Below are 17,916 nucleotides of genomic sequence, written 5' to 3' on the forward strand. Positions count from 1 at the left end.
TTCCCTCACTCTCTATACATATATACACACATTAATATTAACATTTATATACATTTGCTTATTTATTTAACTATTATTGTTAACCTGAAGAGTGGCTATGCTATAATCTTAAATTGGATTGTTTTTCGATTAAATCAAAATTTAATTGTAATTCGAATTTAAATTATAGCCATGAAACGTATGTAATTTTTTTTACTTATCATATATTGTTTATTCATTTTTGTACTTTTTGTGATCGAGTTATATGTTTTAAAAAATATATTTTATTTTTTATTTATGATTTGGTTTATGTCTATCATTGTTTGAATTGCATAATAATGGTTTTTCTCTAATTTATATATTATATATATATATATATATACATATATACAAATATAAGATGCAGCTACATGTGGACTGTTAGCAATTTGTTTTTTTTTTTGCACATTCCTCTGTCTCCTGTTTCTGAATAAGAGCTTTGCTCAAAACGTAAAACAACCATTCTTTCTTTCCTTCTCTGAGCGTCTTAGTAATACTTTGCATGTACCATATCCTTGTGTTGTTTTTTCCTCTTGGCTTTTTTCCTCTGTTTTTCTTAATGTGAGTGTATGTATATATGTATCTGTATTTTACGTTATTGATTTCTATTATGCAGGCCAGTAATGGAGTATCAGCTGAATTTGAACTAGAATACCTCTTGCTTGAAGGTAAGCGACAAATTATATTCATATTTATTTATTTTTTTAATATGTATTTAACAAGAGTGTGCAGATGGCTAAGACAATAGTTTAGTAAGTTGGCTGTTCATAACACATTTGATTTCCAATGTGCATTTTCACTTATTTTCCTTCTTACTTACCCCTGTATGTTTATATATATATATATATATATATATATATATATATATATATATCTTTATATATAAAAGTGAAGTTGTGTGCCTGTCTCCTACGATTTAGATTCCTAACTACTCCCACATTTTGCGGTGCAGTTTAACCAAAACCGGGTATCTTATAGTCGTGATTCATATCGAGCACTTCTGGTTATTAGCACGCGTCTACGATGAGTCTACGATTTAAAAAAAAATTTACCATAATTTTTTTCCATTTTAATGCATTTTTTCGCTATTATATAAGGGAAGTAACTCTTTAAAAATGTCTACGATGAGTCAACGATTTTAAAAAGAATTTACCATAATTTTTTTTCCATTTTTTTGCTATTTTTTGGCTATAACTCTCTAAAAATGCTTATATAGTTATTTCCCTTACAAACCCGAGCAACACCGGGCGATACTGCTAGTATATATATATCATAAATTTTATATGGAAAAAAATTCTCATTAAAGATGAAAGGAAGAATCTATATGAGTTGTGTGAGAGCTGCAATGCTGTATTGGAGTAAGACATGGTGTCTGAGGAGAGAAAGAGATGGGGTGATGCTGTTTGATACGAGGACTGAAGATTTGATGGGGGTGCTGGGGTTGGAGGAATCGGTGGAATGGTTGGTGAGGGCGAATGGAGTGAGGTAGTATGGGCATGTGTTGAGGAGGGTGATTGCATTTGAGGTAAATGGAGCGTGAAAGCAAGATAGACTAAAGAAAAGGTGGAGGTGGAGATTGAGAGGGTTCGTTTGGAAAAGGATGCCCAAAACCAGGTGAGAGGATATGAGGGCTGTTGCTATGGCACTGAGGTAGATCCGGTCACCCCTGTTATCGGGGATAAAACCTGGATTTAAAACACTGGAGGAGGAGGATGATAATATATGTAAAATATAGGCTTGTACATTGTATGTGTGCATTAAAAACAGGAAGTCTTTATCAAATTTTCTTTTGCAGATATCTTTTGTAATATATAAGTATATTTCTTTTTTTTTTTTTTGCTATTTTTTTCTCACCTAGGACATTGTCATGATTCCAGCAGTGGCCAACCACCCCGTGGACTACAGTTTACTCTCGGTGCCAATAACTCTGCTTCCCTTGTTGATACTATTGTTATGGCAAATTTGGTATGTTCTCGACAAATATTCTCATCATTTGAAAAATATTGAAAAAATAAAGTAAAAATTAGTTTTTGTATATTATCCAGTTTAATTTAATTAAGTTGAAATTCTCATTTTACTACATTAAAAATTCAAAGCAATCTTTTTTTGGTGGTGGTCCTTTTTTAATTTATTTATATATTTATTTTTTAGTTTTTTTCCCTATTTCGTTATGGTTTCTAATTTTAAATCTGCTAAAATTATTCTTTTGTAAACTGGATAGACGAAAGGAGAGTTATTGAATAATGATAATAATCCTTAGGCACAAAGCCTAAAATTTTAAGAGAAGGGGCTAATTAATTACGTTGACCCCTGGGCTCAACTGGTACTTATTTCATTGATCCCATCCCCAAAAGGATGAAAGGCAAAGCTTCATCTTGGCAGAATTTGAACTCTGAACATAAAGAAGGATGAAATGCTGTTGAGCATTTTGTTCCATGTGCTAATGAGTCTGCTTCATAATACCTTAATAATAATAATAATAATAATAATAATAATGGTAATAGTAATAATAATAATAATAATAATAGTTATAATAATAATAGTAATAATAATAATAATAGCAATAATAGTAATAATAATAATAATAGTAATAATAATAATAATAATAATAGTAATAATAGCAATAATAGTAATAATAATAATAATAGTAATAATAATAATAGTAATAATAGTAATAAAAAATAATAATAGTAATAGTAATAATTGTTTCAAATTTTGACACAAGGCCAGCGATTTTGTAAGCTGGGTGGTCGAGTACATTAAAACAAGTACTTGCCTGGTACTTACTTCTATTTAATGGTCTCAATATAAATATACTATATTGCATAGCTGCATTTCATCTGTCTTTATGTTCAGAGTTCAAATTCCGGCAGGGTCAGTTTTACCTTTCATCCTTTCAGGGATCAATGAAATAAATACCAGTTGAGCTTTGTGGCGGGGGTCAATGTAATTGATTAGCCCCATCTCCTAAAATTTCAGAACATCCCTTGTGAAATTCCTTCGATCATAAGTCTATCTAGTGAGGGCTGAAAATTAAAAACCACCTAGAAATTAAAAAACTTTGCTTCTAAATTCATTTTTACATCCTATTTTTAAATGGCAATTTTTCTTTGTACAATTTTTCCTATAAATCAGTTGCATTCATACATTTTTCTTTTCTCTTAATTTAATAGGGCTACTTTCAGTTGAAGGCTTATCCTGGAGTTTGGCTTTTAAAGCTGAGAGAGGGGCGGTCTTTAGATATTTATGAAATCTTAAGGTGAGTGTAATATTAACACTATTTCTTATTCTTTGAAGCATTAAATATACTGCAGGTGTGGCAAAGTGGTTAAGAAGTTTGCTTCGCAACCATGCCATCTTGGGTTCAGTCCTGTTGCTAATATAGGAACGGATCTACCCAGAGCTATATTCTTTTCTACTCTAGGCACAAGGCCTGACATATTTGGGGAGGGGCCAGTCGATTACATTGACCCCAGTGCATAACTGGTACTTAATTTACCGACCCCGAAAGGATGAAAGGCAAAGTCGACCTCGGCAGAATTTGAACTCAGAACATAACGCCAGACGAAATACCATTAAGCATTTCGCCCGGCGTGCTAACGTTTCTGCCAGCTCGCCACCTTTCTACCCAGAGCTATATTAGCTCTGGGTAGATCCAAGTCTCATGAGTTGATTCAGAAGAAGGAAACTGAGAGTCGTGTGATACATAATTGTGTGGTAAGAAGCTTGCTTCCCAACCACATGGTTCCAGGTTCAATCCCATTGCATGGCATCTTAGGCAAATGTCTTCAGCTATAGCCCTGGGCCAATTAAAGCTATGTGGGTGGATTTGGTAGACGGAATCTGAAAGAAGTTCATGTGTGTAATATACTCACCAATACACACAATGGGCTTCAGTCCCTTCCTTCTTGCCACAGGGCTACATGGTATTATTTACTATAAATTGTCATCAGTCTTGATATTCTCTTTGAACTGGTCTCTGATATTATTCTGCCACCATTTTCAACATAGGGACCTCGAATCAAGTCACGTGACAAACAAGTACAAAGAACTTCGAAAATAAGTAAATGCAAAACATTCTGTTGACGAATTCATCGCTTATAAATTAATGAAGTTGTCTCCCTTGAATTTGTTTTTAAAAAATACTTCCAAATAGGGGCACGCGTGACTGTATGGTAAGAAGTTCGATTTCCAACGACCTGGTTCTGAGTTCAGTCCCACTGCGTGGAACCAAGGACAAGTGTCTTCTATTGTAACTTTGGGCCGACCAAAGTTTTCTGAGTGTATTTGGTAGACAAAATTTGATAGAAGCAAGTCGTGTGTGTGTGTCCTTCGTGTTTGTCCCCCCAACATTTGATGACTGGTGTTGGTTTGTTTACGTCCCTGTAATGTAGCAGATCGGTAAAAAAGAGCCGAATGGAATAAGTACGAGGTTCAGTGTAAAAGAAAGAATAATAGGGTCGATTTGTTTTACTAAATCTATCGAGGTAGTGCTCCAGGATGGTCACAGTTTAATGACTGAATAATGATAATAATCCGTAGGCACAAAGCCTGAAATTTTAAGAGAAGGGGCTAATTAATTATGTTGACCCCCTGAGATAAATTGACAGATGAGAGATAAATTTTCCCCTGGATAGGACATCAACGTATAGGAAGAAACATTACTTCACATTACCTGCTACACGTGTTCTATCTAAAAAATAGGGATCAGTGTCTCTAGGGCAGTGGTTCTCAACCGTTTTTTACCCACGCACCCTTATTATTATTATTATATTCTAGTGGACACCCATAGCCATTCAATATTTAAAAACTAATTTTATATCTACTTCTTTCAAAATTCCTATTTTGTTCTTCACTTCGAGCGTGATCGTTACCAGCATCGCCTTACTGGCACTTGTGCTGGTGGCACGTGAAAAAACATTCGAGCGAGGTCATTGCCAGTGCCGCTGGACTGGCTCCTGTGCAGGTGGCACATAAAAAACACCGTTTGAGTGTGGCCATTGCCAGTACTGCCTGACTGGCCCTCATGCCTGTGGCACGTAAAAGCACCCACTATACTCTCGGAGTGGTTGGTGTTAGGAAGGGCATCCAGCTGTAGAAACTCTGCCAGATCAAGATTGGAGTCTGGTGCAGCCATCTAGTACACCAGTCCTCAGTCAAATCGTCCAACCCATGCTAGCATGGAAAGTGGATGTTAAACGATGATGATGTCCATTTACTTGTATAGGTCGAACGATGTAAAACATTAGACAAAGAAAACTCTGTTTTTTTCAATAGATACATTTAAATCCAAACTTTGCTTGGACCCATGAAATACAGTTGTGGATCCCCAATTTACTATTTTGCCAATGTTATTGTTTTGTTTCTTCTCGAGCCATGCCTGGCTCATAAGAGCCGGTTTCCTTGGCGTATAGGTTTCCCCCTGGATGGGACGCCGGTCCATCATAGGTGAGCTGCAAGATGCAGGAGGAAAGAGTGAGAGAAAGTTGTAGCGAAAGAGTCAGTAGAAGTTCGCCATTACATTCTGCCGGAGCCACATGGAGCTTGGGTGTTTCGCTCATAAACACACACATTGCCCAATCTGGGATTTGAACCTGCGATCCTTTGACCGCAAATCTGCTGCTCTAATCATTAGGCCATGTGCCTCCACATTTTACTAATATGGACCCCAAAAAATCTTATATAGGCCCTGGCTGTAAACCACCGTTAGGGGCACTTGAACTCACTAGTAGTATTGCTCACAGGGGGCTAAACATAGAGGGGACAGACAAGGACAGACAAAGGGATTAAGTCGATTACATCGATCCCAGTGCATAACTGGTACTTATTTAATAAACCCTGAAAGAATGAAAAGCAAAGTGGACCTTGGTGGAATTTGAACTCAGAATGTAACAGCAGACGAAATATCATTAAGCATTTCGCCCAGCATGGTAATGCTTCTGCCAGCTCGCTGCCCTTCTCGTCAGTAATGTCCCGGTTGTGATTCTGAGCATGGAACCTCCCTTTTTGTTCTAATAGATAAATAAAATGGACAATCTGTTTTCTTTACAGCCATGAGATGACAGACACTCCAGCCGGAGCCAAAGATCTTGTTGTTGCTATCAACAGTTTCAAGAGTAAAACTATTCGCATTAAGGTGAGTGTGAAGTGTTAGCTTTCACCGTGCAAGGTTTCCTATGTGCATGGTTGCATTTGAAATGTTCTTTTCCATCCCTCTATCTCTCTCTCTCTGTCTCTTCCTCTATCCACCTCTCACAACCATTGCTGTGTGATTATCAAGTGGTGCTGGTATGGCTATGTGGTTAAGAAGCTTGCTTCCAAACCATGTGATCTTGGGTTCATTCTTACTGTGTGGCACCCACCTTGGGCAAGTGTCTTCCACTATACCCATCAAGCTGGCCAAAGGTTTGTGAGTGGTTTTGATTGATGGAGACTGAATGAAGCTTGTCATGTGTGTGTGTGTGGTGTGTGTGTGTGTGTGCATGTTCCTTTGTCTTGGCGTCTCATGCATGATAGTTGTAAATGAGCATCACCCTCATACAAGCAGTGTCATTCGTTTCCAGTCTTCTGTCTAAAACATATCTGGCCATGGGGAAATATTACCTTGCTTGGAAACAAGTTAGGGTCGGTGACAGGAAGGGTATCCAGCTGTATAAAAGCTACCTTGATGAATTCTGTCTGAACCATGCAGGCATGGAAAAGTAGATGTTAAAACTGTTATGATGATGATAACGGTGATGATTCAGTAAATTTGCTGAGCTTCAGATTTCCTACGGTGAGATACCCTTCTGTCACCAACTCTCACCTATGTCTGGAAATAAATGATATTGCTAGTATGACGGTGATGCACATTGCTAATATTATGCAATGTCAGAGGAGACAGGCGCCACACTAATTGATTCAAAACGACTTTCCTACTACCATTTTTACATTATCATCATCGTTTTATGTCCACTTTCCAAACTTACCTTTAATTTCCAACTCCGTTCATCCACCTTTCCCTCCACTCAACTCTATTTTATTGTGTTATTCTTTGAAGCTGAAAAGTGATATAAGGGTAATGCAGTGAACTTTTCAGGTACGAAGTGAGTAGGAATGAGTGAGATTGGGGTGCCATTAGTGGGTTGGAGGGCAAGAAAGGAATCTCTCATAGTGTGGCAACAACAGAATAATATTTATTGAAAAATACATAAGGTTTTAGATTCTATTTAGGAATTGGTTTGAGTAGTGGTTGGCCTCAACTGGGGTTCATATGACCCTTCGGGGTCCATATAACATTTTTGATGTTAAAGTTTATCTGCAATAAATTGGTTATATTTCTACATTATACAAAATATTTTAATAATTTTTTTTCTTATACAATTCCTGACCAAGATACCTGGTGCCTTAATTGACGAAGGACCGAGATACCTGGTGCCTCAAAAGTCCAGAAGACCTATCCTCAACAGCAGAAGTGTGAAGAGGATTGGATTGCTAGAGTCCTGTGCCGGTGCCACGTTAAAAGCACTCATGCTGATGCCACATGTTGGCAATCATGTCAGTGCCATGTTAGAGGCACCCAGGACACACTGTGAAGTGGTTGGTAAAGTGGTTGTAAAATAGAAGGCCATCTGGCCATAGAAACCAAGCTGAATCAGACTGGAGCTTGGTATAGCTCTCTGTCTTGACCAGCTCTGGTCAAACTGTCCAACCCATGTCAGCATGGTAATGAACATTAAAAGATGATGATGAATAGGATGTTTTTAAACTTCAAATGGGTATGAGGGTCCCGAAGAGTAAAATAGGAACCGCAGGGTTCCATAGGTAAATAAATGTCTAAGAACCACTGGATTTGAGGGTGGCTCTAACCAATTAGACTTGTTCTTGACAACTGCATGATTCTAATTTTCACACAAGGCCAGGAATTTTGAGGGGAGGGGGCAAATCAATTATGTTGACTCCAGTACTTGACGTGTATTTATTTTATTGACCTGGAAAGGATGAAAGGCAGAATTCGAACTCAGAATGTAAGGGGTTGGAAGAAATACCACAAAGCATTTTTTTTTTATGATGCTCTACCAGTTTTGTCAGCTTGCTGCTTTATCTCACTACATCATGCTTTCTTCTTTTGGCACAAGGCCTGAAATTTGGAAGGGAGGGGGCTTGTTGATTATATCGACCCCAGTTCTCAACTGGGACTTATTTTATTGACCCTGAAAGGATGAAAGACAAAGTCAACCTTGGGGTAAAGATGAATGAAACACCACTAGACATTTTGTGCAGTAAGCTAATGATTTTGCCAGCTCTCCCGCCTTGTTAACTCACCGCATAATGATGATGTCTTGGTGTTGATTTAACCCTGTCACATTTAAACTAACCATATCCAGCCAAAATATTCTTATTTCTTTATTACCCAGAAGGGGCTAAACATAGAGGGGACAAACAAGGACAGACAGAGGGATTAAGTCGATTACATCGATCCCTGTACACAACTGGTACTTAATTTATCGACCCCGAAAGAATGAAAGCAAAGTTGACCTCGACGGAATTTGAACTCAGAACGTAACGGCAGACGAAATACCTATTTCTTTACTACTCACAAGGGGCTAAACACAGAGAGGACAAACGGATTAAGTCGATTATATCGACCCCAGTGCGTAACTGGTACTTAATTTATCCCTCCCGAAAGGATGAAAGGCAAAGTGGACCTCGGCGGAATTTGAACTCAGAACGTAACGACAGACGAAATACCTATTTCTTTACTACCCACAAGGGGCTAAACACAGAAGGGACAAACAAGGACAGACAAACGGATTAAGTCGATTATATTGACTCCAGTGCGGAACTGGTACTTATTTAATCGACGATGAAAGGCAAAGTCGACCTCGTCGGAATTTGAACTCAGAATGTAGTAGCAGACGAAATACCGCTAAGCATTTCGCCCGGCGTGCTAACGATTCTGCCAGCTCGCCGCCTTTTTCATGTTTGTATGGATCGCCAAAATATTCTGCTTATCTTACGTTTAAGCTAGCCAAATCCAGCTTCTCACACCTACCTTACAATGTCATTCTAAAAGTAAACAATCACATCAAGATCTATAGCTACAAGATCATGCATGATTAATTCAAAACAATTTGATAGAGAAATCTGAATGCTAAAGAGCGAAATATATACTAAACGTTAAGGGACAAAAGGAAACAGCTGGTCATTTTTGTATACTCATATGGGAAACAAAGTCGTCTTAACATATATATTGATTGGAGGAAGCATTAAAAAGTAACCAGAAATAATTATATTGTGAATTAATGAACAGCTAACGTTTTTGCTGCTTTAAGTTGAATTTTCTATGGAGTTATTTCCCTTTATATCTGCAAGTAATTTTAATACCGTAACTCCTCGAGTATAGTCCGCCCTTCAGTATAATACGCAGGGGATTTTTACGGGGCTGTACCTCTGAAAAACCTAAACCTTGTGTATAATACACACCCCTTCTCTAACTTGAGTCAAGGAGGTCTATATAACGTCCTTGGTTTGTAAAAAGTATACGGTAACGTCCTGTATTATTATTGTATATATAACATAATGCAAAAGTGTAGCTTTTTTGTGCATTTTGTTTGCAGAAAATAAAGAAATAACAGTAATAACGTTTAATAAATGTTGCTTACTGCAAGTTATGGATGATTCTTTTATGACTTCATTGCTTTCAGGCTTAGCTTTAGTATTTTCGTGCTTAACATCACAAAATGCGTCTGAATAAACATTGCCAGACAGCAAATAGAGACTCGGACATTGCTTAGAAAATAATTTTCATTTTTAACCTCGTATATAGTACGCACTAGGGATTTTGACCATTAAATTTTGGGAAAAATTGCGGATTATACTCGAGGATTTACGGTACTTAGATACTTTTATTAAACAGTTTTCTGGATAAGGGTTTATTAACGTTTTTACGATTCCAGACTTCTACCAAAAAGCTGACCAATATGTTCTAATAATCCCCATCGATTGTCTGTTGAAGTCATTGTTATTACTTGTAAGGTGCTGGCATGACTTGAAGAGATGGGGAAAGTTTATTTTCATTTTACGTATGGAGCTGTGCGTTAAAAAGTTTGCTTACCAACCACATGGTTTTGGGTTCAGTCTCACAGTGTGGCACCTTCGGCAAGTGTTTTCTAATGTAGCCTTCGGTTGAGAAAAGCCTTGTGAGTGGATTTGTTTGAGGAAAACTGAAAGAAGCCCATTGTATATATCATCATCATCATCATCATCATTTAGCGTCCGTTCTCCATGCTAGCATGGGTTGGACGGTTCAACTGGGGTCTGTGAAGCTGGAAGGCTTCGTCAGGCCCAGTCAGATCTGGCAGTGTTTCTACAGCTGGATGCCCTTCCTAACGCCAACCACTCCGAGCAAAAGCCCCCCCCCCTCCGGTCCAATGGACAGTGCTGAGTTGTCAAACATTTAAACCAAATTTTCTCAAAACAACTTGTCCGACCGTTCCATAGGCCTCCCCTTTGAGAAACACTGATTTTACCTAAATTTGAGACACCAGCAAAAGAAGAAATAAAGATAGACTTTTTTTCTATTCCAAAGAAAAACAGCTTTATCGATCACATTCTCACCTGGAATGGATTTTTGTAATTTTTCCAAGACTTATACACACCCTGATACCGTCGGTATCTACATATCAAATTTGAGTGCAGTCGGATGGAGGATGCCCAAGATCCGAGAAGACACACACACAGACAGACAGAATGGATTTTATATAATAGATATATATATATGTAGGTTTAAAACATTATAATAGAAGATGATGGAATGACCAGGCTTTAATCCAAATCACAATTGTTTCTGTGGCTTGCAAGCAGCTGTTAGTTGCTAAGTGTTTCAAATATTACTCATATTGTTATAAAAATATTAAACAAATATGATGCAACAATAGCTATGTACTTGCACATTATCAGGTGAGTGCCTTTGAGAGCACTGTAGGATCACATTTAGCTTCTCATTGTACATACACTAACAAATTTCTTCATGTATATCCAATAAAAGGAGTGTTCCTACTCTCATAGCATATGGTAGCTGATAACTGCAGAGGAGCTTTGAAATGCACGTTATAAGGTTATAACCCTAGATGATATGAAAAGCACCATTCGAGTGTGATCATTACCACTGACACCGTACTGGCACGTGTGCTGGTGGGATGTGAAAAAATATTTGAGTAAGGTCGTTGCCAGTGCCACTGGATTGGCTCCTGTGCAGGTGGCATGTAAAAAACACCATTTGAGTGTGGTCATTGCCAGTACTGCCTGACTGGCCCTCATGCCAGTGGCACATAAAAGCACCCACTACACTTTCGGAGTGGTTGGCATTAGGAAAGGCATCCAACTGTAGATTGGAGTCTGGTGCAGCCATCTGGTTTGCCAGTCCTCGGTCAAATCGTCCAACCCATGCCAGCATGGAAAGTGGATTTTAAAGGATGATGATGATGACTTGTGTCCATGTTTGTGTGTGCCTCTTTGTCTTCCAATATTCTGCAAAATCATGTCTGGCCATAAAGAAAATATCTTGCTTGGAAACAGCTGAGGGTTCACAACAGGAAGGGCATTTGGCTGTAAAAAATGTGCCTCATAATTCTGTCTGACTCACGCAAACATGGAAAAGTGGATGTTAAAATGATGAGGATAATGATGACACATAATTTCTGAAGTGAATATTGTTGCCTTTCTGCTTTTTTTTTTTCTTATTTATGTGGTGTTTTTGTTCTTTTAAAATTTAGGTTGGCAAAAAATCAGATAAGGTCAATGAAGAACTACTCAAAGATGATGAAGATGAGAGCATGGGTATATGGGATTCTATATCAAGGCAAGTATCTATAAATTTAACCTTTTGGAATTTAAAAATTAAGTTCTTGATGTCCTTCAATTATACATGTCTCCTCTCTTTGAAAGATTTATTTTGTCAAAGCAAGAACAACAGAGATGTATTTGTCCTTATATAGTCTTGTCTCTCAATATGTTCTTATGTTCAAGAGCAAAGGTGTGTGACATAATGGTTAGGGTATGCAGCTCTTGTTCAAAAGGTTGTGAATTCAATACCTGGTCACATGTCTTTTGAGTAAGACTATTTATTTCATGTTGCTCCAGTTCACTCGGTTGGCAAAAATGAGTTGTACCTGTTTTTCAAAGGGCCGGTCTTGTCACACTGGCATCTTGAATCTCCCTGAGAACTATGTTATGGGTACATGTGTCTGTGGAATGCTCAGCCACTTGTATATTAATTTCACAAGCAGGCAATTCTGTTGAGTGGATCAACCGGAATTCCCATTGTCATAACTGACAGAATACCAGTTGTATTCAAGAGTCAGCATGAATACAAGAATATATAAGAAGTACCGGTGGCACATAAAACACACCATTCAAACGTGATCATTGCCAGCGTCGCTTTACCGGCATATGTGCTGATGGCACGTGACAAACAACATTCAAGCGTTGTCATTGCTAGTGCCGCCAGACTGGCTCCCATGCAGGTAGCATGTAAAAATCACCTTTTTGGCATGATTGTTACCAGAACCGCCTGACTGGCCCTTGTGCCTGTGACACGTAAGAGCACCCACTACACTCTTGGAGTAGTTGGCATTAGGAAGGGCATCCAGCTGTAGAAACTTTGCCAGATCAGATTGAGCCTGGTTCAGTCTGCTGGCTCACCAGTCCTCAGTCAAACCGTCCAACCCATGCCAACATGGAAAGCGGACGTTAAACGATGATGATGATAGACTGTGGCCATGCTGTGGCATTATTGTTTTTAAAGCTTTACAGTCAGTCATATTGATCCCCAAACCTTGCTACTTGTTTTATCGTTCTTGAAAGTAACAGAAGGCAGAAGTTAACCTTGGAGTAAAGGGACATAGCTAATAATGCAATGTACTTTTGTTCAGTTTCATTCTCTCTTGCCAATTCATACAGTATGTCTGTCTGTCTGTCTGTCTATCATTCATTATCCAAATTTCTGCATTTTTCACATTGTGTTAACATCCACTTTTCCATGCTGACATGAGTTGGACGGAATTTGCAGATTTTGATTTTGTACAGCTTGATGCTCTTCCTCTCACCAACCCTCAACAAATAAGGGGACACTTGTTTGTAACTATCATGCAGTGCCAGATCAAAGGAATACACAGTTGTGCTCTCACAACACACACACACACACACATCTTTGATGGGCTTCTTTCAGTTTCCATCTACCAAATCCACTCACAAAGCTTTGGTTGGCCTGAGGCTGTAGTAAAAGACAATTTTGTAAGGATCCATGCTGCAAAACTGATCCCATAATCATCTGGTTGGGAAGTAAACTTCTTAACATCAGTTCTTATATAAATGGGAGTAACTCAGTACATAAAGTAGAGTATATACTCTTTTGATTTTCATGTCATTGCACATAGCAGAGTGCACCAGCCTGAAACTCAAGGTGTCTGAGTCTCTGTTGTTTCAGAGATACTCTTTAAAACTTGGATGAATAGAATACATGTATAAATTGCTCATATAAATATATACATTTACTGTATGTATATATATATATATATATATATATATATATACACACACACACACACACATATACATATATGTGTGCAGGCATTGCTGTGTGGTTAAGAGGCTCACTTTGCAACCATTTCAGGTTCAGTCTCACTTCACAGCACCTTGGGCAAGTGTCTTCTATTTTAGCTCTGGGCTGACCTATGCCTTGTGTGTGAATTTAGTAGATGGAAATTGCAGGGAAGCCTGTTTGTATACATACATACATACATATCTATCTATCTATATCTATCTATCTACATAAGCATGTATGTTTGTATGTGTATGCGTGCATCTTGTTTTAACATTGTAAATGAATGTCCTTCACTTCCATTATTCTGTGAAAATATTTCTGACCATGGGGAATTACAATATTGCAAGTGAGGGTTGGCAACATGAAGGGTATCCAGCCATAGAGAATGTGCTCCAACAAATTTCATCTGACTCATGCAGGCATAGATAGGTGGAAGTAAAAACAATGATAATGACATATAATCTCTCTCTCTCTCTCTATCTATTTATATATATGAATGTATAATCTTATATTATTCATTTCTATTTTCAGTTCTTTTGGTGGAGGCAAGAAGGAGAAGAAAGAAGATAAAGATTCCACATTAAATATCTTTTCCTTGGCATCAGGTCATCTGTATGAACGTTTCTTACGGTCAGTATGATTATTGTTTCCATTTTCCCTTCACTAGTTTCCAACCTCTTTCAATCGTTGCCCTTCCAGGGGCACTACTGTTGCATGTTTTAGTTCAATATATTGTCTTTATCTACTGAGCTCAAAGCAAGACACCTGAACAAGGCTGGCATACACAACAATTTTCTTTCAGTTTTCTTCTTCCACATCCACTCACAAGGGGCCTGTGATTATAGTAGAAGGCACTTGCCCAAGGTACCATATAGGGGTGCTGAATCTAGATCCATGTAGTTGGGAAGCAAACTTCTTACCGTTCAGCCACACCTGAGCCTATCTGTTATCTTCTGCTTGTTTCTGTCATTAGACTGTGGCCATGCTGGAGCATCACCTTGAAGAATTTAAAGTCCGGTATTTATTCTATCAGTCTTTCTTGCTGTACTGCTAAGTTGCAGCTTTGTTAACACCAATACCAGCTACCAAGCAGTGATGCAGGACAAACACACCCAGTGACACGTAAAAAGCACCATTCGAGCATGGCCAATGCCAGTGCTGTCTGACTGGTACCTGTGCTAGTGGCACATATAAAACGTCATTTGAGTGTGACTGATGTTAGTGCCGCCTGACTGGCACCCGTGCCGGTGGCATGTAAAAGGCACCATTTGAGCATGGCCAATACCAGTGCCGCCTGATTGGCACCCGTGCCAGTGGCACGCAGAAGGTACTATTTGAGCATGGACAGTGCCAGTACTGCCTCGCTGGCTCCCATGCTGGTGGCACACAAAAAGCACCATTCGAGCATAGCCAATGCCAGTGTCGCCGGACTGGCACCTGTGCCAGTGGCACATATAAAGTGTCATTTGAGTGTGACTGATGCTAGTGCTGCCTGACTGGCATCCATGCCGGTGGCATGCAAAAGGCACTATTTGAGTATGGACGATGCACATGCTGCCTGGTTGGCTCCTGTGCTGGTGGAACACAAAGCGCCCACTACACTCTGAGTAGTTGGCATTAGGAAATGCATCCAGCTGTAGAAACCTTGCCAAATCACATTGGAGCCTGGTGCAGCCTCCTGGCTTGCCAGGCCTCAGTCAAACTGTCCAACCCATGCCAGCATAGAAAGCAGGCATTAAACAACGACAACAATGATGATGATGATATAAACAGACGAGATCCAGAGATCCTCAGTATAAATGACACTTTGTAGTGCTCAAAAAATTCAAACTTAGACTTGGATGTCTTTACAGGGGATCAATTCCACAGGGTAAAGAATGGCTATAAGAGGGATCAGGTTGGACAGATATGGAGGCAATTATGTGGATAAAGAAATTAAATATAATAAATATGATATTCTTCCTTTGAATTTCTCTGCGCACCCACTACACTCATGGAGTGGTTGGCGTCAGGAAGGGCATCCAGCTGTAGAAACATTGCCAGATAAGACTGGAGCCTGGTGCAGCCTTCTGGCTTCCCAGATTCCCGGTCAAATTGTCCAACCCATGCTAGCATGGAGAACGGACATTAAACGATGATGATGATGATGAAATGTAAGATCTTCTTTATGCTGATGACAGAGGCTCTTCTTATCCAAGGTTGATTGCTTCATTTGCGACCACATATTGTAATGAACTGCATCTACCAACATTATAATGGATCACTAAGCTCCCAGAAACAGCTGTTGGACTTATAGCACCTTTCTTTCACCCTTTTAATTTTATCTGTCATTTGTACTCTCTGTAAGTTGGATCTATTAATATAAATATCTATATATATATATTTAAATATTCATCATTTAAAAGTCTCCACTTTTTGCTTTCTCTCGTTTTGCATGTATATATTTATATATGTATATTTTGTATTGCATACCCAGACTATTATTTTTCATACATCTCTCTCTCTCTCTCTCTCTATCTATCTATCTATATATATATATATATATATATATATATATATATATATATCATCATCATCATTTAGTGTCCGCTCTCCATGCTAGCATGGGTTGGACGGTTCAACTGGGGTCTGGGAGGCCAGAAGGCTGCACCAGGCCCAGTCTGATCTGGCAATATTTCTACAGCTGGATGCCCTTCCTAACGCCAACCACTCCGTGAGTGTAGTGGGTGCTTATTACGTGCCACCGGCACATATATATATATGAATGTATTCCTTTGAGTGTTGGACTTCATGGAGGCAAAGTGACTGAGTTCCTTTCAAGCATTGGGCCTCACGGAGGCAAAGCAGCTTGATTTCCTCTCAAGCATTGGGCCTCACTGAAGCAAAGTGGCTGAGTTCCTTTCGAGTGTTGGGCCTCATGGAGGCAAAGTGGCCAAGATTTTTTCGAGCATTGGGCTTCACAGAGGCATTGACTAAGACCTTTGTCACGCTTGAGAAGACCTGTCAAGCCGAGCAAAATTGCAGTCATGGCAGATACTGGTATCATGCAAATGGCACCTGTGCCAGTGGTGTGTAAAAGCACCTATTATACTCTCAGAGTGGTTGGTATTAAGAAGGGCATCCAGCCATAGAAAACCATGCCAAATAAGACTGGAGTCTGGTAGAGCCTTCAAGCTTACCAGTCCTGGTCAAACCGTCCAACCCATTCCAGCATGGACAACGGACGCTAAATGACGATGATGATATATTTTCATCACAGGCTCCTTTCAATTTCTGCCAACCAAATGCACTCACAAGGCTTTGGTTGGGGACTGAGTCCATTACAAAAGACTTTGCCCAAAGTGCCATACAATGGGATTGAACCCCAAACCATTGATTGGAAAGCAAACTGCTTACTGCACAGCCACACCTGTGCTAACGTACGAATGTATTTGACAAAAAAAAATTTTTCACTCTTACCCATTTTGACATTAAATTAACTCAAACTGCTTCAAGGAAAACATGTCAAATGTATGTAATAATGATAATAACAACAATAATAGTAATTATCAGCCACAGGGGCATAGATGAGGGGGAATAATAATATATTGATTTCTGTTTAATAAGATGAAGTTGAAGACATCTTTCGTATAGTTTTAAAGTCATATTTGTGTATCTTACGAGGATTAACAATGTTTCGTTGTTTTGTGGTTGTTGTTTTTTTACAAAGAATTTAAAATATAATTATAAAGCATTGTGTTCATTCCAAATTTACAAAAAAAAAAAAAAAAAAAATAATCATTTATTGTTGTTGTTATTATTATCATTATTATTAGCAATTTTAGTCCAAGTCAGCTTGGGGAAAAATTGTACGGAAAACTTAAAATGTTGATTATAATTTTTACCATTCCAGAATGCAATTACAAAAATATATTATCTGTAAATATAAAAACTGAAAATATTAACCATAATAATAATAATAATAATAATAATAATAATAATAACAATAATAATAATAAATGAAACATTGTGACAAAGTCATTATCTGTATAGTCTGCTTTTGTTTCTTTTTTTTTTCTCTCTCCCTTATCTCCTTTTTTTGTCTTTGTCTTTCCCTCTTTCTTCACTGTCCTTCTTATTCTTTGCCTTCGGCTCTTATTGTTAGCGTCGTTTGTTGCTATGCAGTGTTTTTTGAGCTGATATTGTACTGAACGAATAATGGTCTTCACTTGCAGCTTGAATTGTAAGGTGGTTTTCGAATTAGATAACAAACTAAATGTGGTGAAATATTACATACACACAAACACATATGTATAGGCACACAGGGGCACATT

The 17,916-nt window shown here is 38.4% G+C and overlaps 1 protein-coding gene across 1 annotated transcript in view; it reads left to right on the forward strand.

The window, feature by feature from the left end:
• LOC115215729 (UDP-glucose:glycoprotein glucosyltransferase 1-like) overlaps nt 1-17,916 on the forward strand; it is a 204,643-nt gene that overhangs the window by 49,788 nt on the left and 136,939 nt on the right. Inside the window, 6 exon segments of the mRNA XM_029785021.2 lie at nt 635-686; nt 1,877-1,983; nt 3,192-3,277; nt 6,070-6,154; nt 11,775-11,860; nt 14,135-14,233. Coding sequence (XP_029640881.2) covers nt 635-686; nt 1,877-1,983; nt 3,192-3,277; nt 6,070-6,154; nt 11,775-11,860; nt 14,135-14,233 — 515 coding nt within the window.

Source organism: Octopus sinensis, linkage group LG9, assembly GCF_006345805.1.
Source record: "Octopus sinensis linkage group LG9, ASM634580v1, whole genome shotgun sequence".
In the NCBI taxonomy this organism is placed as follows: domain Eukaryota; kingdom Metazoa; phylum Mollusca; class Cephalopoda; order Octopoda; family Octopodidae; genus Octopus; species Octopus sinensis.